Genomic DNA, 19664 nt, shown 5'->3' with positions numbered 1-19664 from the left:
TACATTGGTGTTATATCACCTTCAAGTAATGAAGTTGGTCCTTTCAAATCTATTGAAGAATCAATGATAGCTCACTTGACCCCACATAATAAAAGACCAGAAGTTTATGCAGTTCACTCTCTAGTAGGTACTGTAGGGGGTGCTCTTGGCGCTATTTGTTGTGGTACATTTTTAAGCTTTATTAAAAGCCGTAATTTTGTTGAAGATGATCTTCAAGCTTATAAATTAGTATTTTTAATATATGCTTTTATTGCATTTTTAAAAGTTATTGTAATGTTACTATTATCAGAAAAAACTGAGTTAAACGGTCACCTACATGAAGAGTTAAGTTCAACTGAGGCTATAATAAATGATGAATTGGCTCCGCTAATTGAAGAAACTGAACATTCAAATGAAAATAAAAATGCTTTATCGAAGGAAGCAAAATCTGTGCTTTACAAATTATTATTGGTCTTTATGATCGATTCATTGGGTATGGGTTTCATGACAGATGGCTGGATGGTTTACTATTATTCAAATGTATTCTCAATGAGTTCTTTTGCATTAGGTGCTGTGTTTTTCACAACTCAATTCGTTATGGCGTCATCAACATTACCGTCATCTGCTATTACAAAACGTTTCGGTCCTGTAAAATCTATTTTAATGGTCCAAATACCTTCTGCCGTTTTCGAAATTTTTATTCCATTCTGTGAATCTCATTTATCGTTATCATTATTGTTTTTAAATTTGTTTTTTGCTACAATGGCTATGGACGTCACACCAAGACAAATTCTATTAACAAATATTATCAGACCTTCAGATTTAACAAGAGTAATGGGTATAGTAAATATTGGTAAGACATTCTCTCGTTGTATTGGTCCAATTTTTACAGGTATATTGGCCAGCAACGGTTTATTATGGTCATGCTTTATCATCAGCGGTTTTGCTGTTATTTTAGCAGACTTAATTTTGGCATTCTTTTTTTTGAAAATTGATTCAAAGTTATTGAGACAACTTTCATAGAAAGAGTTAAATATTTAGGAACATTATCTAATTAAGTAACAAAATGTAGTATTTTAGAGTATTCGTATCATTTTTTTTATATGACTTAGGAAAATTAGATAGTCTTCATCATGCAAAAGTTCTACTATGCCAAAATTTATTCTATATTTTATAATTTATGCTTCACATTCTACATAGCAGGTATATTTTTTTTTATAATTTTTACAGACACATTTAAATAGTTATATGTTTCAATTGTTTTAATTTTGCTCCAATATTCCATATCACATATCCCCTTAGGATCCAAGATTTTGCTTTAATTTTAAGATAAAGACTTGTATTGTATAGAAATAAATATTATATTATGGAAAAAAAATACTTGAGAAAAGTTAATAGGTATGACCGTAATATTATATTAATGATATAAGATGTAAACAAAGTGTACAAATATAAAAGAAAGCTTTTTGAAATTGGATATATAATAATACGAATGCTTAACGGTTAGATTTAGCAACACGTTCCAATTCATCCTTCTTCTTGATAGCGTAAGAAGTAGAAGAACCCTTAGCAGCATTGATCAATTCTTCAGCTAAAGTTTCAGCAATAGTCTTGATGTTTCTGAAAGCAGCTTCTCTAGCACCAATGGTCAACAAGGAGATAGCTTGGTTAATTCTTCTCAATGGAGAAACATCAACGGCTTGACGTCTAGCAGCACCACCACCACCAACTCTGGTAGTGTCTTCTCTTGGACCGGTGTTGGTGATAGCATCAACAACAACTTGTAATGGGTTTTGATCAGTCAAGACAGAGATGATTTCCAAAGTGTGCTTGATGATTCTAACAGCCTTCAACTTCTTACCGTTGTTTCTACCGTTCATCATCAAGGAGTTGGTCAATCTTTCAACGATTGGACATTGAGCCTTTCTGAATCTCTTGTTGGCGTATCTACCAGCAGTGTGGGCAACAAAGATTGGTTGTCTGATTTGGATGTAATCAACTAAAGAAGCATCTTTAACTTCAACATCTTCAAAGGACCATTTGTTGAACAATTTGATTTCGTATTGAGCTCTTTGAACTTCTTCTGGAATAGCAGTAGCTAATTCAACTGGAGTAAATTCTTCAATAACTTCGAATTCTTCTTGAACAGGATTTTCAGTATCAGACATCTTCGGTGGTATTGCCCTTGTTAATTCTATAGCTATCTTCCTCTTATACAATCAGCAAAAGCTTTTGAACCTTATATACTATCTACACAACAGTATCAATTCTCAAATACCTATCTATTATTGAAATTAGATTTTGACCATTCACCAAGAATAACAAAATCCTAACAAACTACTTGCTCTATCTCTATCAATGCTATCCTATTCATTCTGTGTAAAAGACAAGAAACAATCCAATATTCATACTTACAATTATCAAGAAACTGTACACTTACGAAACAATTCCTGTAGCCACAACCAGAAACTAATAGTATATTCTCAGTAACCAAAACCAAACCAAACCAAACCCATTAGAGAAAAGTTTCATTATTCCATCCATCATCGATTGCTGGGTGACATCAAAAAAGTTTCAACAAGATCAAAAACGGTTTGGTTGTTTGAGTTGTTTGAGTTGTTTGTGGAAAGGACGTTAACTAAGTTCCCAAATTTGCTTAATGGGAGATTGTATTACAAAGAGATTGTTAGACAGACAGACCGAAATTTGGGAGGTATCTTCCTTCTAAATGGGCCCATCTAGACAGAGCAACTGTTGAATGAAACCTGCCTAGACTTGGGCCGAATCTAAACACTTAGGCAGATAGAGAGAGGATGATGCCGAAATGATTGGAAAAGTTGTGTTTTATTTGACCATTGGATTTTGGAGTGTTTGATTTAGGTTCAGTAACATCTAATAATGATGCGTACAAAAGGTCAAGGAAATGTTACTTTCCTAGTTACTTTCAATTCAAGAAGACGGTACAAATTTTACAATTTTCAAGAGAAAACCCGCATGGTATGCGCATAATACAAATTTTGTCGGCCTTTGATATGAGATGGTAAAAGAATAAAGCAAAAAAACTAATCATCGGGTTTTCGAAGAAAAAAAAAACTAAAATAAAAAATGTATGAAAATGTACGGATGCAATTGCAGTTAATAGTCACTTTAATTATTGTTCACGTGTTGAACTGGAAATCTACAAATGTCACAAAAGACACATTACACCAAATAGACAGTAAGTTCTATTTTCATTATTACAGACCTTAACAATGTATTTTTCTTTTTATGTAAGTATATGAATATATTTGTTCTTGATAAGTGTGATTTGTGGAATTGGTGGAAAGAATGGTTAAATTTTAATTTTTCTCTTCCCAAGTTTCATACCAGAATGGCTTCCTAGGGATAACTTTAATTGTTTTAGTTTCTGAATCCGATATTTTACTTTCTATACGAATAAACATATTATTGTTCAGATTGCCCTGGTTTTTAAATATCGAATTCAGATACTCTGTTCTGATTATCGCCACACCATTTTCCCCTTCATTGCATATTAAAGTTCCAATTGGTCTCTGACGTCTTGAAAAAGCTTGATTAGAGAATGGATTATTTATTTCAGTTGCTTCGTTCTTTACTGAGATTGGTGTTTGTAATGTTATATCATAATAATTCGTGGCAGTGTCTTCATTATCCTTAAGGTTTTGGTAATTTTCTAGTTTTACCGGAATTAGTCTTTTACGAAGAATACCTGTTGAAAACATCCTTGTTGTAATTTCTTGACCTAAATAACATCCCTTATCTGGATTCACACTATTTAAGAAGAAATCAAAGTTCAATTCCAATGGCCAAATGGTTTCGCTACGAAAATCTCTGACACTATCAATTATGCCATTTTTTAACCTATAACTTCTAAATTCATTGGGGCTGACATTTTCGATTTTAAAAGGGAATGGGAATGAATTAAAATTAAAATGTTCAGATATGTCGTTTATATCAGAATTGGTGATAATTCGAAGCAATTGTGGGGAATTGCTATCTTTATCTTGTAATAATTCAAATCTTTTATCTATATAACAAGCTAAAATACTGTCAATTACTTCCCCTTGGAATAAAAATCTCATCATACTTTCAGATAATTGATTCGAAATATCAGACGTCTTTGAAGTAGATATTGGTTCATGAATGTTCTCTACCCATGGATTTGGAGACGTTTGGGACACTTTAGGAAGCTTAATTGAAATATCCCATACTTTATAGTTTGATGCCTTCAATTTTTTATATTTGATCTTACTGTTTAATTTATGTATATCAAAAATTTCAAGGACATCATCGACAATTGAATTATCAAACTCCAATAGATAAATGGGGTAATTCTTTCCTCCAACCGGAGTTTTATCAAAAATTAAAGGTGTTGGATATATTATAGTATCTGTAATCAACTTCCCTTTACTATTTAATAGACCTGTGTAAACACCAAATCTTGAGATATATGGACCATTTGCACTAACTTCATTATAAATTCCCCAATTGTCATGAGATTCATCAAATCGAACTATTTCACCATTGCCTAGTTCTTTTAAGGTATCAGAATTTGGTGAGATTGTCGTTAAATTCTTTTTGACAAATTTAGGTAATAGTTTAGCAGTCACTAACCCATTCAAAAATTTAGGAGCCTCTGGACCAATTATTTTTATATAAGCCTTGTTTGATATCTCAGAATATCTAAAACATGCTTGTGTCTCTGTAAGATCAGAATTCAGTGCGGTTGAGGTAGAACCAAATCTTACAAAACTTTTCCCCAGGCCAACATAAGGTATTAATAAAGAATGTCTTAAATGATTGCTCACCCTAATAGATCGCATCAGCATGGCTATACTGCAGTATAAATTTCTAAATTAATATACTATAACCATAATCTTTACAGAAACACTTCAAACATTGCTATTTTAAGCTTAAGCGTAACATAATACTTCCTTTAATCATATTATAAGAATTATTCAATATCACGTGATAACAGTGATTTGTCAAAAACACTCAATAATGGTAGTTTCCGAATCTCTCCAAGAGACAGCTTCTGGCTGGAGGATGCTATATGTCGATTTGGCACAATTAGTTGAATGTAAAAATGAATTATATATATAAGATACTATGATATTTACTTGAATTCATTATATTTTATAGCCTAAATAAATTGGAGTGACATTATGAATGAGAATAAAAATTGGAATTAGAGATAATTCCAGATCATTAACAAAAAGAATATGAAAAAAGGGTGCACAATGTCTATTTAGCTTCAGCAGCTAATTTTTCAGCCTTGGCAACGACGTCCTCAATACCACCAACCATATAGAAGGCATTTTCTGGTAAGTGATCGTATTTACCTTCTAAGACAGCCTTGAAAGAAGAGATAGTATCCTTTAATCTAACTAACTTACCTGGAATACCGGTGAAAACTTCGGCGACAGCAAATGGTTGGGACAAGAATCTTTGAATCTTTCTTGCTCTTTCGACAGTGATCTTATCTTGTTCAGATAATTCATCCATACCCAAAATAGCAATGATATCTTGCAAAGACTTGTAAGCTTGCAAAGTTTCTTGGACTCTAGTTGCAACGTCGTAATGTTCTTGACCAACAACAGCAGCATCCAACAATCTAGATTTAGAATCCAATGGATCGACGGCTGGGTAGATACCCAATTCGGAGATACCTCTGGACAAGACAGTAGTAGCATCCAAATGTGCGAAAGTAGTAGCTGGAGCAGGATCTGTTAAATCATCGGCTGGGACGTAAACGGCTTGAACAGATGTGACAGAACCCTTCTTAGTAGTAGTAATTCTTTCTTGTAATAAACCCATATCGGTGGCCAAAGTTGGTTGATAACCGACAGCAGATGGGATACGACCTAACAAAGCAGAGACTTCAGAACCGGCTTGGGTGAATCTGAAAATATTATCAATAAATAACAAGACATCTTGACCTTCTTCATCTCTGAAGTATTCAGCAATAGTCAAACCAGTCAAAGCAACTCTAGCTCTGGCACCAGGTGGTTCGTTCATTTGACCGAAGACCAAAGCGACCTTAGAGTCACCTTCTAGGTTAATAACACCAGTTTCTCTCATTTCACGGTACAAATCGTTACCTTCTCTGGTTCTTTCACCAACACCAGTGAAGACAGAGAAACCACCATGAGCCTTAGCGATGTTGTTAATCAATTCTTGGATAAAGACAGTTTTACCGACACCAGCACCACCGAACAAACCAATCTTACCACCTCTAGCGTAAGGAGCTAACAAATCAACAACCTTAATACCAGTTTCCAAAACTTCAGCTTCAGTAGATTGTTCAACAAAGGAAGGAGGTTCAGCATGGATTGGCTTTCTCAACTTGGAGTTAATTGGACCTCTTTCATCAATTGGTTCACCAATGACATTAATAATTCTACCTAAAGTTTCTCTACCGACAGGAACAGAGATTGGAGCACCAGTGTCAATAACGTTTTCACCACGGACCAAACCTTCAGTACCATCCATCGCAATAGTTCTGACAGTGTTTTCACCTAAATGTTGAGAGACTTCCAAAACCAATTTACCATTTGGAGTTTGAATTTCCAAAGCATTCAAAATAGCAGGTAAGTTTTCTTGTTCGAATTGAACATCAACAATAGCACCAATGACAGCTCTGACTTTACCAACCAAAGGAGCACCAGTGGTAGCCATTGATCTTAATTGAATATTACGTGTTACTGCATTTAAGGCAGTGCGTGAGCCTGCAATTGAATACAATCTTGGCACAACCATTATTATTTGTTTTAGTATCTATATAGATCTTGACCTTCTGTTTAATATAGATTCCTTCAATGTAAACTATATGAAATCCACAATTTTAAATAATATATATCAGGTTTTCTTTATAGTTACTTTAAGCAATTATATTGACGGGGGGTTGCGTGGGGAAATAGGGTGAAGGGAACAAGTTAAAAAGATAGTGTGAAGTAGCAAATACAATGCAAATTATATAATTAATCAAGAATAATACAAATTATCTAAATAGCAATCCTCCCCATCCTTCAAAATTTAATAAAGGCAACAATAACAAACTGCCAATAAATATAATTCGAATTTATAGTATTCCCTATGGTTCAAGATCTAACTCCAATCCAATGGGTGGATAAATTATCATTGAACCATTAATAGTGTTTTCTCAGTAAATAACACTAACGTAAAGCATATAAACTTACATCAAATTTACAAAGATACCATCGTACAAACCTTCGAAATAGAAAAAACTTTCAATCGAAATGTACAAACTGATTGGTTAAAGCCAAAAAAGGAGATGGTCGCATTTCGTATTATATGATTATATATTTGACAAAAAAATGACAGGAAAAAGAACCGTGCGTCAGTAAACCGGAACTTAATTTGTGACGCTGGTCGTTGAAGCAACTCGCCCACTACAAAAAGGTAATGATGAGAAAGTAAAAGCCAATAAGTACAAAAAAGTGAGTATTGTAGTATCATCTATATTTACTGACTGTTCGTTTTCGAGTAAGAGGTTATAATAGCCTCTGTTGAATAAATTTTGTGCAACTTGTATACCATTATGGTCTATCATTAGTGGATCCTTCCACCTACAAGTTTTGTCGTTTTTTTTTATGGCGTGGTTGTCTTCTTTGATCCTCTCCGCTCGTTGACTAGGCAACTACTACTACAACCACCACCATCATCACCATCCACCCCCCCTTATCATCTTCGTATTTGCGGTGTGCCTGATGGGATTTGGAATCGTTCATTGTATGTGCATGTAATGTATGCATTTTCAAATTGTATAGCTGAAGTAATTTCTTTTCATATACTTTGTACTGTTGGCAAATATATCCATGATAGCAAAAGAAAGGAACAAATTTGGAATCCGTCGTCAATTTTACTGGGTTTCGTATTGAACTGGTCTTCATCTGTCATTTATTTATAGATATATCCAATATATATAAAGAACGATATATATATGTGTGTGTGTATATGTATGTGTATGTATATATATATGTGTGTATCTATGTCTGTATGTATGATAATAAAACCAGCCTGTCGTGGGATTCCCCCCCAATATTCTCGAATTAGATACCCTAGTTAGTTTCGTGCCAAAAAAGTTTTTGGTCACATCATCGAGACGTTTATATATTAACGTATACCAGTTGTCAACAGATTGATCATGGAAGAAATACCATCGTTATATCCTTCTTTGGAGGAATTTAGTAATCCTATTGAATATCTGTCCCAGCCGAAAATTCAAAGGATAGGTCATAAATATGGTATGGTAAAGTTGGTATCCCCCGAAGGATTTAATCCACCTTTATCTTTGAATCAAAAGAATTTTAAATTCAAAGTTAGAATGCAAAAATTATCTCAATTAAATTTGGTTAATAGGAACAGATTATTTTTTTGGAAACAACTAAATAACTTCTATAAAAATGAATCCATGAAGCTCATTTTGAGCCACCCTTACGTCAAAACAGTTTCAGATATTGATAATACTAGTGTTGAAATTTATCTGTATGATATTTTCGTTGCAATAATAAAGCATTTTAATAATTCAAATCAAATCGAGAACACAAATGTAAGGAAAAGGAGAAGGACCAAATCTCTAATTGAAAATAATATTTGGAATCATGTAGGGATTAAACTACGTTCTTTGAAAGAAATTTTAAATGAGAACTCGTTATGGAGAAAGTTGTCAATAAAACTGAATATTTCAACAGGGCAATCCTTAAACATATTCAATAAGTACATTTCAAAATATTACCAATACCTGTATTCGAAAACAGTAAACCATAATGGTAAATGTCTGAGAGATATACTATATGAAGATAATGATCCATCTTCCTTATTGAATGAAGATTCTGATGAATTTGAAATCAAATCAGATTCAGATAGTGACGGTGAGCAATACGATGAAGGACAAGAAGATGAAGAGGATGAGGATGAGGAGGAAACTGTATGTCCCTTATGTGGACAATTATCAGATACAGATGACTATATAGAGTGTTCATGTTGTTATAATTCATTTCACCAAAATTGTTTGGATACTAATGATAAGTTGGCTAAAAAAGATTGGATATGCAGTAATTGTATTATTGGTACCGGTTACTATGGCTTCAAAGAAGAATCACATTTATACACATTAGATGAGTTCAAAGAATACTGTAAAGAACAGGAATCAATACTGAATAGGAATAATTCAAGAATAAAAAATGACCCAAAAAGCAGAGAATCCATTGAAGATCTAGAAAAGGAATTTTGGAGTCATGTAAATGATATGACTGATACACTAGTTGCCAAATATGGTGCTGATGTTCATAATAGTCGTAAAGGAGAAATATCAGGCTTTCCTACAAAGGATTATATACCGCCATTTTTGAAAACTGATGAAGAATTGGAAAAGTACTTAGAATACGTATCACATCCTATGAATTTAATCAATTTACCAAGAGCAGAGGGTTCGTTATTACCTGTTTTTGGTAAAAGAATATCAGGAATGACGGTTCCCTGGATATATGTTGGGTCTAAGTTTTCAACCTTCTGCTGGCATTTAGAAGATCAATATACACTAAGCGCCAACTACCAACATGAGGGTGCTCCAAAAGTATGGTACAGTATTCCTGAATATTCTTGTGATTCATTAAGGTCCTATTTGGTTAGTCTAAGTCCAGATTTATTTGATAAGCAGCCAGATTTAATGCATCAGTTAGTAACTTTGGTTTCTCCTTATGATACTGATTTCCAGAAACAAGATATCACATGTTTCAAAGCAGTTCAATACCCAAACGAATATATTATAACTTTTCCAAAATGCTATCACGCAGGATTTAATTCTGGTTATAATTTAAACGAAGCAGTAAACTTTACGATTGATTCATGGGTTCCATATGGGGTAGAGGCAATACAAGATTACAGATTTACCAAAAGGCAGTGTGTATTTGATATGTTTGAATTGATGACTAACATATTAGTGGAATACCAAGATAATACAACAGTTTTTGACGATGCTTTAGCTAGACAATGCTATACAGAATTATTAGAAATGTTTAATAATGAGCAGAAATTGTTAAAGGGAATTTCTTCTATTATTAAAGAAGAATTATTTTTAAATAGGAAATTAATGCAGGTTCCCAAGATTAAGCCAGAATTTGATGAAATAATTAAGGACAATATAACTGGTCAACGATTGATTTCAACAAGATTACGTGAGAAAAGTGAAGTTATACCCTCTTATATGAATGCTAACGAATATAATGAAGATAATGATAATGAAGATAATGACAATAATGATCATGAAATATTTTGTTCAAAATGTAATACAATTTGCCATATAGTATTTGTATTACATCCTAAACAAAATTTAATATTAAAACAGATAAATCTGGAGACACCTAACAGTGATGAATTTGATGTATACTGCCTGCATGATTATTCCAAATTATTGGATGATAACAACTTGGGAATAAAAACAAATAGGAATATAAATGATAGAATAGTCTACGTTAGAGATATCAACAAAATTAGAGAATTGCTTCGTAATGCTGGTAATAAAATAGATAAACTGACATTTTGATATTTTTCCAGATAAAATATTCTTCAGTTATATAATTCACATTTTCCTTTTATATCGCTGTGGGGAAGAGAAGTTCATAAGTTATAAATAATAGTTAATTATACAAATAAATCAATGTGATCCATAACTTTAACAGTAAAATCTGATTATAAAACTATATAATACCAAATTATCTTAACTTCAACATCATTTTCTTATTACTATGAAACAGTCTTAAGTTTGTTACATATTAATTACTACGCGAATTGATATCGATATTAAACTTTTGATATTACTAAGTAGACTTCAATCAAAAAGATGGCATTATTATAAATATAAGTAACCTCTTGGATTGGTTTTTGGTGTTGGAGTTATTAATAATTATTGAAATACATTGATAAAAGACAACAGAAAGGTTTTCAGCAATGGGTTTACTATCTTCAACTAATGTTTTGTATGCAAGAATAGCAGTGCTATTAACAATTGCATTTTTTTGCCTAAAAGATGTTAATAGCATTTTAGAAAATAGCTATTTTATTGTATTGACAGAAGCTATGGATTTACCAGCTTTAGTCTTATCTCCAATGAGTGCCCAGTTAGGGTTATTCTCTGTTTTGTTTAGTTTTGCTGCTATTCATGATTTAATACCACTGTTGGAAAATAACAAAATGTTCTTTCAATCAATAGTGCCATTTAGATTGATGGTATTCTTTATTTTGACAGCTACTTCTTATCTAAACATCAGTAACCTCTATTTGCATAATAATGCAGTATTCATCTATTCATTTGTCGAGGTATGGTTAAATTTCTTAATATTCAGTGCTTTAAGGGAAGAAAGAAATGAAGATTTTAAACGTAATCACCAGTTTATGTCAGATGCATACGAAGAAGAAGAAGAAGAAATTGAAATGGAACAAGATATCATGTTGACAACTGCTGAAGAAATAGAACAAATAGCTCTTGAAGAAGAGGAACAAGAAGAAGAAGAAGAAGAAGAAGAAGAAGAAGAAGAAGAAGACAACCAGGAATAAGCTGATTTAATTGATATAACCCATTACTGTATATTATATATAAGTATATTTAATTTCATCTAATAATGTGCATGAGTAATATTTGTTAAAGTCGACGAAACATTATATATTAAAAGAATTTTAAACTTTATTAGTTCAATATGTATATAAGTTTATTGACAATTATATGCTTTTTGTAGGTTTTAAAATATGGTAAGGAAATATTAGACATCTTTTCCGTTACAGAAATCCAAAGTCGCCAATGTCTGAAAAGTCAGATAGATCTTCCAGTAGCTCTTCATCCAAGAAATCATCTCTTTGCTCACTAGCACCTTTATTTTTCTTTTTATCTTCTGGATATCTCATACCTTTAACACTTTCATCATGTAGTTGATTAACAAATCTAATTCTTTCATCAAATATCTGTTGTGGTTCGTTGGTATCGTAAACATTTAATAACTCAGTAGTTTCAATGTAACCTTGATCTGTGTTTATTTTAGCTTCAATTACACCATCTCTGATTGACCTAGAAACCATATATTCCACTGTTTGTTCTGAATCTAAATGTAATTTCAAACAAATATCCTTCAAAGAGATTTTTTTATAAGTTAGAGAAATGATTCTAATACCTGTCTTGATTACATTTGATCTCAATCTTACACAAATTTGGTAGTTTCCATCGTTTATTAATTGTTGTTTGAAAGTCTTGATTGTTGATGTAAATTTCTGTAAGTTCCCTTGTCTTACTGCTTTTGAAATTTGGTAGTATGGTTCTAATGATTTTTGCATATTTTGCTGATTAAAAAATGATAGTTCTGGAATATCACCCATTAATAATTGAATAACACAATGTAATTTATTTGCTTGTTGTAAGAAACCTAAACTATTGTTTGTATTAGGAGCTTTTCTGATAGCTGCTATGATGTACTCATTGGCTGTTGAATAATTTAATTGAATAACATTAATTTTCGATAAGTAGAAATAGTAACGAGCTTCTAAAGGACTTGAAACATCACTACTTGGATAGTCGACCTTTGATACAAAATCCGCTGCTGCTTCGACGTCACCAATAGATAAATAACTTCTTAAAATAAATTAATCAACATTGCCTTTGTTTCGTTATCATGCTTTAAAGATGCAGTTCTTAAGAACTTAATCATTTCAACATGGATAACAGGATCTGATTTAACACCAAGTCTTTCTTGGCATATCACGATGTAAAACCATAGTTTTGAATTGATTAAATTTAATGTACGTTTATTGTAATAATTTAGAATTTTTGGAATAATAACATTTCTGTTAAATGTATCTAATTCATTTAATCTATTAGAATCTAAAAGATACAATTGAACAAAAAGATGAATAAAAGTGTTAACTTCCGGAGCCACATCAATTGTCTTCTCACTTGTAATTTGATAGAAAGAAGCAGGATAAGAACTTCTAATTTCATCAGAATTAGCAATGCTAATTTTTTGATTATCGTTAATATATTTTAACAATTGGTTTTTAAAAATTGAACTTTCAGGATATAAAATATAGACCAAAGCAGACAATGTCTCTTGACTCAAAGTCTGTTTCCTCAAAGTACTCAACTTCTGCAATGATTTCCAAACATAACGAAGATCTAAAGTACTAGTAGTCTTTGCCACAGTTCTCAAAACATGTAATAAGGTCTCAACCGATTGTTCTTCGGCATATTGGACATTGGAGTCAACCTCCATCATTGAATCATCTTGCATGTTGTAATAGTACGTGATTGACCTCTAAATTAGCACGCTAATCCCTTCTAATTAACCAACTTTGTTCGATCTGTGGGTGGCAAAATATCAAAACCTTTATTTTTTAATCCTGTCTTTTAAATACAATTTTAAAGATTTTTTGAAAAAACTGGAAAGATAGGGTTACCCGGGTTTTTCGTAATATCTTGAAGTCATGTGACTATTATGACAAATGATTTTATTGAGATAAATACAATGTCTCTCTACGGTCCAGAGGAACAGCGTCACAGTTCTAATTAAGTAAAAAGTTTATGCTTATCTATTATATTGCAACTTCACATATCTAGTATCGTAGTAGTAGTAGTAGTATATACATATATATTTTGGGATGTTTGAATCTTAAAATATGTCTAGGACAACTGGATCTAATAGAGTTTCCTTGATTCCATTTTTATTCATTGTTAATGAAATCTTGATGGTTTTGTGAAGGAAATAAAACTTAGTAGAACAATTATATAAACAGGATTACACACTTATAAATTCATTTTTTTACAAGTAGTGATCTGATTATTCCTTCTTCTTTTCGCTGACATATCCCAATGCAGTTAATCTTTCCGCTAGATGTGGATGAGAATAATGGTACTTTGAATACAATGGATCTACATTCATTGTAGCTAAGTTTTTCATTTCTAAAGAAATCAATGAACTGCATAATTTTTCTGAATGACCCAAATTCTTTGCGTATTGATCAGCTTCGTACTCATTATGTCTAGATAATAGATTAATAACGAATTGCATACCACATTCCATTGGGGTTAATAAATCATTAAACAACATAAAACCAATGATAATTGGGAATTGGCTGGTGAATACTTTTGAGGTACTTGACAATAATGATGAATCAACGTTACCGACTGAGAAACCGAAATCCTTGTAAAATGAGACATTACGGTAAACACCAGTGAATAATGTGAAAATGGCAAAGATATGAACTTGACTAAAGACTAACATTTCAATGATATGATTTTTTTTCCAATGACCAATTTCATGGGCTAACACTGCAGTAATTTCTTCGACAGAACTGACATTGACTAAAGTGTCATATAAGACAATTCTTTTACTAGTAAATGGTAAACCTGTGAAGTAAGCATTTGAATGAGAAGATCTTTTAGAACCATCGACAACATAGATCTCGTTAAGTGGGAAGTCAACTTTCTTAGCCAAATTTTCAATAGAAGTTTTCAATTCACCGTCTTCTAATGGGGTGAATTTATTGAACAATGGCATGATATAAGTTGGGATTACGGTCATTGCTAAAATTTGGATACCAAACATGAATAAACAAATGTACCATAAGAAATTGGTTTCGAATTTATCAAAAATTTTTAAAAATAGATAAAGAATTGGGCCACCAAGGGCAACACCTAATAAATTACCCTTAATTATATCAGTTAACCATAATTTGACAGTTTGTTTGTTAAAACCGAATTTTTCTTCTAAAACGAAATGTTGATAATAGGAAAGTGGCATATCGACAATAGTTGATAAACTTGATAAAACACATAAGAATACCAAACTTTGTGGGATAGCTGAAACAGCAACGAATCTTTCAGGTAAGTAATGGGTCAATTGGACACCAAAATTCCACAGACGAGGAAATAAATCATAATTGATGAAAATTAATTTCTGAGTTAAAGCAAAGATATCTGTGAAGATAGAAAACTTAGCCTTTGCCTTTGCATATTTTTCACTTTTTTCAAAAGTCTCATTATCAACTTCATTTTGTAACACAGGGGGCAATTTCTTACTTGATAAAACATTATATTGACGTAAAGTTAAATAAGATTCAAATGCAAATTGACCAACAGAAAACGCTATAATGATAGATTTCCAAGGAATATTTGGATTCTCAAACATTGTTTGTAAAGAATCAAACAGAGACATCTTTGTATGTTGTTGAGACGATCGTTACTAATGGATACTATAGACAGACTAATATAATTGATCTGAATTCAAAAACAATACAATACCACTACTTTTAGCACAAAGCACTTCACCAATACCTTGGAATAAACAGATGTAGATAGATTAAAGAGAACTTAGATATAAATATAAATATAAATATAAAATAGTCCAACGATTTATCAATTAAACAAATGTTAAACAGTATGTTCTTTTAGACAGTTTTGAAAAATGGCTTTGGTTCTTCTTCTTGTTTAATTTTTCACTTTTACTGTGAGACTGGAACATTTCGAAACTAAAAATCAGATGTTTCTACCGCAGTTTCTGTGATGAAATGTTAGAAATAGAGGTATATAACCAATTCCATCACCATCATCCATCCTGTGCTATGCTGTGCCTGTTTTAGTCCAATAGATAGGTTTCACTTGGTTGTCTATGTTGAAATAAGACCATTGTATATTATGTTGTACCTCTATCAAATACAATTGACTACTAACTAAACAAGAAGATGATAATTTTATTAAGTGTTGGCCCCATGTTGTTTAAAGAGAGGCTTTGGTTAATCTGAAGACAATAGAATGGTTGATTTTAAGGGCAATCATACATGTTTAAATATATAGATATATAGATATATAGATATATTTACAGTGCTTTGATCTCATATCAAAATTACGTCATTATTAGTTATTATGGGTTAAGGTTTTTCTGATAAGAATTTAGCATTCGAGCTGTTTGTATGGTTTGTAGATTTAGTACCATTCATTGCTCTCATTGCAATTTTGATCATTTTCGAAAACCAGTATATATTTAACAAGTTCAATGAGATGACAAAAACTAAGAACAATAGTGTTGGAATCGGTGGCATATTCGCCTTGACTCTTATAGTTTCCCTCACCAATGCAATGGTACAGCTTGTACCCCAAATTAGTCTGACAGTTAAGAAAATGAACATTAACACTAACCCATTAAGTGAATTAATCCATGTTGGTAAATTTAATGACACATTTTTCTCTTTTGAAATTTTTTTCAATGCACATAAGTACCAGTTGACATTGACAAATGGTGTGCTTGCTTCAAATAAAAGAAATGCACCGATCCATGGCTGGAATAATGGTTTAATTGTAATTGCAGACATATAAATTGAAATTATTGCATGTGCAAAAAATGCAGGTCCTGAAACTTCATAATGTAAAATACAAACGCAAATGTCCCAAATGAAATATCCCAAGGAAACTGCTGATGTTAATGTACATAGATGATCGTAATAATTGGATACATCTAAAGTCTTTGGCACTGTAACGATTAAAGGAGCTAATATTAGTGAAACGATACATTGAAACATTGAAACCGTATGTATATCAAAGTCGATCTTATCGGTTCTACTTGACAAATGTGTGTAATAGTGGCCAAATATAACTCTATTAACCACTGGTGAAACTATATTATAAATAATAGTATACGCAACAAAACTGTAAACTATTTCATGCAAATGTGATAGGTATAAACTATCAGACCCTGGAAACCAGGAGTATCCCATAAATGGGTCATCCATACCGATGACTTGTACCTCTTTAATCATCCAAAAATGATTCTTGAATGCTGGATCACTTGAGCTAAACAAAATAGATCAAAATATAGCTTATTGATGCAACTAAAAACTGTTAAAAATCAATCAGATCTCTTGAACAATGGATTAATTTATTCATCACATTCACATCACCTCTATTTATATCATCTGCTTTGGCTTCCTCCAAGTTTTAATTGAAAAACTGACCAAGATCTGAAAACCGAAATAAGAAGAGTATCGATGAGTGATTTTTGGCAGGATGATGATGATACAATGCAAACAAGAGAACCTAGCAAATGTTATGTTGCATCCACTCATCTATTCTTGAAGTTTATCCTATAGATGAACTCTAAGGGACTTTTGCATTTCTCGTATATATTTTAAGTTTGACTGGAATTTCAATTGGATTCAACATTCGTAATAATTGTTGAGTTGAGAAAGAACCAAAAACCTCGTTTCATATTCAATTTGGTACCTGTTGGTTACCTTACTTGGGTATATTGCTTGATCCGTTTGAATATAAGGAACGATCGTTTCAATTGGACTATAAGGTGGAGGGTACTCTTCACCCACCATCATCGAAATGATGCAGCTATTCTGATAGTGGTTGGTTTAAATTTGGTGGTTTCAGTGATTTTGTTGATTATATTAGTCCATTTTTACTTGTTCTTGTATGAGAAGATAGTAGGATATTTTCATAAATAATGTGATAAATAAAGTATTATCGTGGACATTCTTGATTTTGTTATCATAGGCTATATACGAACTGATATTGATCAAAATATATCTTGAACTTTCATCAATGGAACAATTTTTAATCAATTGGGTCTGATATGGAAGTGACTATATACTAATACATACATATATCGAGGTGTGTGTGTATGTTTATTTAAAGAAACGATGGAACTTGTTTCTTCATTATCATTCTTTATGATCTTGTTTTGGTGAAGAAGCCAATTTTTTTGCGATCTTGATCATCTTAGAGAACCAAAAGACGTTTAAGAAGTCCATCACTAAATTTAATAAGACACATGAAATACTCAGTAATACTGGTAATTCATCTCTAATCTTCCACATTTCAAATACCAATAATGTGATTGCAGTAAACCCCCAAACAATTCTTACAAGGAAGAATACCACCATTAGCAATATACCGTTCAATACGTTGAACCAGGTTGGAACTACTGCTTTTCCATCTTTAGCGGTTTTTGTCAATTGAATAATGTACCAATTGATGTTAACAAATGGTGTACTTGCTTCAAACAATAAAAATTTACCAATCCATGGTTGTGAGAATGGGATTAAAGTTATGCAGAAAACATAGAATGATATAATACCATGGATTAAGAATTGAAGACCATATAAATTGTAATAACGAATACAAACGATAATATCCCAAACAAAATAACCAATGGTAATTGCTGATACTAAAGAACAGTAAGGGTCATGGTATGTAACTATATTCAATCCAAGTGGTAAAGTTAGTACTGGAGCTAATAAGAATAATGAAATAGTACATTGTACCATAGATACACTGTGGATATCGAAATCAATTTTAAGTTTTTCACTTGTAATTGATGTATAATGATGACCAAAGATTTGTTTATTGGCAATTGGCACTATAAATGATGATAAAATTTGGTAAAACAAATATGAAAAGAATATTTCATGGAGATGAAGCAGAAATAGGTTGTCAGATTCAGGATACCATGAATATTGTAAAAAGGGATCAACTTCCATTATTCCAATTCTTATAATTTTAAAGTTTAATTTCTTTAGATGATTAATAGCAAATGTATAAAGACCAAATTTAGTTTAAAAGCAACTTAATAGCAATAGAAAACTAGTACCCTGTGGATTTGACGTATTTTAAAGGATAATAGAAATATCAATGCATTTATAACATCGATATCGAATACAGGAATTGATCTAAAAGTTGCCTTTAAAATCAGATCAAGGTTTTTATAAAATGACGTTTCGGTTGAATTTTTACGCTGTTAATATAAAGTACGCTAAATTTGTTGAAATTTCTAACAACAGGTAATTACTTAGGAGAGATGAGCTAAAAGTAAATGATAATAATATTAGATAGTTCTAGAAGTTCAATTGACCTGGAGGAAGTATTTTTGGATCATGGTCTAACGAATTTAGGTAATTGTTCTTGAACTTTGAGATTTGTCTGTCTACTTGTAGAAATTAGAAGGGATATTTGTCTTTCTGTGCTTAAATTTAGGTAATGAGAACAAAATGCAAATGCAAATGTACTTGAGGTAAGGAAATGAACCTGGGTCGACTTTTAAAGGATTGTAGAATTCTGTATAATCTATGTATTTAATTTTAATTTATTTTATCTCTTTTTTCTTTTTTTATTGGGGGGGCCAGGGGGGTACAGCAAGGATGAAGTGAATTCTTAATCTAATGAATGTAGATGAACTAACGCAATGGTTTTAATCTTTCATCTTCAACTTCAACTTAAAAGAAAAGAAACTTGAATTATTTAATATAATATTATACTATATATTATATTACTGTATATATAAATATTTTACATGTGATGATAAAATTAAGTTCTTGCTAAGCTATTAATTAAATGATTGAGATGAAACCTTAACATAAATTTGTATTCTTACAGTTTATCACTAATTCTTTTTTGGTTCTGGGTGTGTCTTACCATATGCTTTACATATATCATTAGCTAGATCACCGATACAGTTACGGGTTCTAAATATGACTGCATCAGATTCAGTATTGATTTCGAAATCTTCTCTCAACTGCTTTTCTTTGTAAATACCAAGGATAAAGTTCAGCATACCCTTCAAGGTGATAGTACGTGTCAAACTATCGGCTTCACTAACTGTGATAGT

At 31.8% G+C, this 19664-nt stretch overlaps 10 protein-coding genes and 1 further gene across 10 annotated transcripts, besides 3 other annotated features; 3 read left to right on the top strand and 8 right to left on the bottom strand.

Annotated features, from left to right (window-relative positions):
• On the top strand, positions 1-1002 carry Kpol_1008p11 (uncharacterized protein; the record flags this gene model as incomplete). The annotated part of the gene is made up of 1 exon (XM_001643482.1): positions 1-1002. A coding segment is annotated over one exon (1002 nt), but the record flags the coding sequence as incomplete, so codon positions are not given.
• Positions 1003-1475: 473 nt separating this feature from the next.
• RPS5 (40S ribosomal protein uS7) lies at positions 1476-2147 on the bottom strand (the record flags this gene model as incomplete). Its single annotated transcript, XM_001643481.1, has 1 exon — positions 1476-2147. The coding sequence occupies one exon, from the start codon at positions 2145-2147 to the stop codon at positions 1476-1478; it is 672 nt and encodes a 223-aa protein (XP_001643531.1).
• A 1170-nt stretch (positions 2148-3317) lies between these two features.
• IBA57 (Iba57p) lies at positions 3318-4826 on the bottom strand (the record flags this gene model as incomplete). Its single annotated transcript, XM_001643480.1, has 1 exon — positions 3318-4826. One exon carries the CDS (start codon positions 4824-4826, stop codon positions 3318-3320), a length of 1509 nt encoding a protein of 502 aa, XP_001643530.1.
• A 415-nt stretch (positions 4827-5241) lies between these two features.
• On the bottom strand, positions 5242-6756 carry Kpol_1008p8 (F0F1 ATP synthase subunit beta; the record flags this gene model as incomplete). Its single annotated transcript, XM_001643479.1, has 1 exon — positions 5242-6756. One exon carries the CDS (start codon positions 6754-6756, stop codon positions 5242-5244), a length of 1515 nt encoding a protein of 504 aa, XP_001643529.1.
• Positions 6757-8164: 1408 nt separating this feature from the next.
• Positions 8165-10564, top strand: JHD2 (histone demethylase; the record flags this gene model as incomplete). The annotated part of the gene is made up of 1 exon (XM_001643478.1): positions 8165-10564. The coding sequence occupies one exon, from the start codon at positions 8165-8167 to the stop codon at positions 10562-10564; it is 2400 nt and encodes a 799-aa protein (XP_001643528.1).
• A 404-nt stretch (positions 10565-10968) lies between these two features.
• ILM1 (Ilm1p) lies at positions 10969-11574 on the top strand (the record flags this gene model as incomplete). The annotated part of the gene is made up of 1 exon (XM_001643477.1): positions 10969-11574. One exon carries the CDS (start codon positions 10969-10971, stop codon positions 11572-11574), a length of 606 nt encoding a protein of 201 aa, XP_001643527.1.
• Positions 11575-11793: 219 nt separating this feature from the next.
• Positions 11794-12384: a sequence feature (similar to hypothetical protein; correction of possible frameshift sequencing error~similar to Saccharomyces cerevisiae RPN3 (YER021W)).
• On the bottom strand, positions 11794-13292 carry Kpol_1008p5 (the record flags this gene model as incomplete).
• Positions 12388-12639: a sequence feature (similar to hypothetical protein; correction of possible frameshift sequencing error~similar to Saccharomyces cerevisiae RPN3 (YER021W)).
• Positions 12642-13292: a sequence feature (similar to hypothetical protein; correction of possible frameshift sequencing error~similar to Saccharomyces cerevisiae RPN3 (YER021W)).
• Positions 13293-13838: 546 nt separating this feature from the next.
• On the bottom strand, positions 13839-15215 carry STE24 (zinc metalloprotease; the record flags this gene model as incomplete). The annotated part of the gene is made up of 1 exon (XM_001643476.1): positions 13839-15215. One exon carries the CDS (start codon positions 15213-15215, stop codon positions 13839-13841), a length of 1377 nt encoding a protein of 458 aa, XP_001643526.1.
• A 712-nt stretch (positions 15216-15927) lies between these two features.
• On the bottom strand, positions 15928-16812 carry Kpol_1008p3 (TLC domain-containing protein; the record flags this gene model as incomplete). Its single annotated transcript, XM_001643475.1, has 1 exon — positions 15928-16812. One exon carries the CDS (start codon positions 16810-16812, stop codon positions 15928-15930), a length of 885 nt encoding a protein of 294 aa, XP_001643525.1.
• Positions 16813-17721: 909 nt separating this feature from the next.
• Positions 17722-18540, bottom strand: Kpol_1008p2 (TLC domain-containing protein; the record flags this gene model as incomplete). Its single annotated transcript, XM_001643474.1, has 1 exon — positions 17722-18540. One exon carries the CDS (start codon positions 18538-18540, stop codon positions 17722-17724), a length of 819 nt encoding a protein of 272 aa, XP_001643524.1.
• An 899-nt stretch (positions 18541-19439) lies between these two features.
• Positions 19440-19664, bottom strand: Kpol_1008p1 (uncharacterized protein; the record flags this gene model as incomplete). The annotated part of the gene is made up of 1 exon (XM_001643473.1): positions 19440-19664. A coding segment is annotated over one exon (225 nt), but the record flags the coding sequence as incomplete, so codon positions are not given.

The sequence above is a fragment of the Vanderwaltozyma polyspora genome, genomic scaffold, assembly GCF_000150035.1.
Source record: "Vanderwaltozyma polyspora DSM 70294 KpolScaffold1008 genomic scaffold, whole genome shotgun sequence".
In the NCBI taxonomy this organism is placed as follows: Eukaryota; Fungi; Ascomycota; class Saccharomycetes; order Saccharomycetales; family Saccharomycetaceae; genus Vanderwaltozyma; species Vanderwaltozyma polyspora.
Note: the sequence above shows the minus strand (reverse complement) of the source record. Positions and strands in the feature narration are given on the sequence as shown.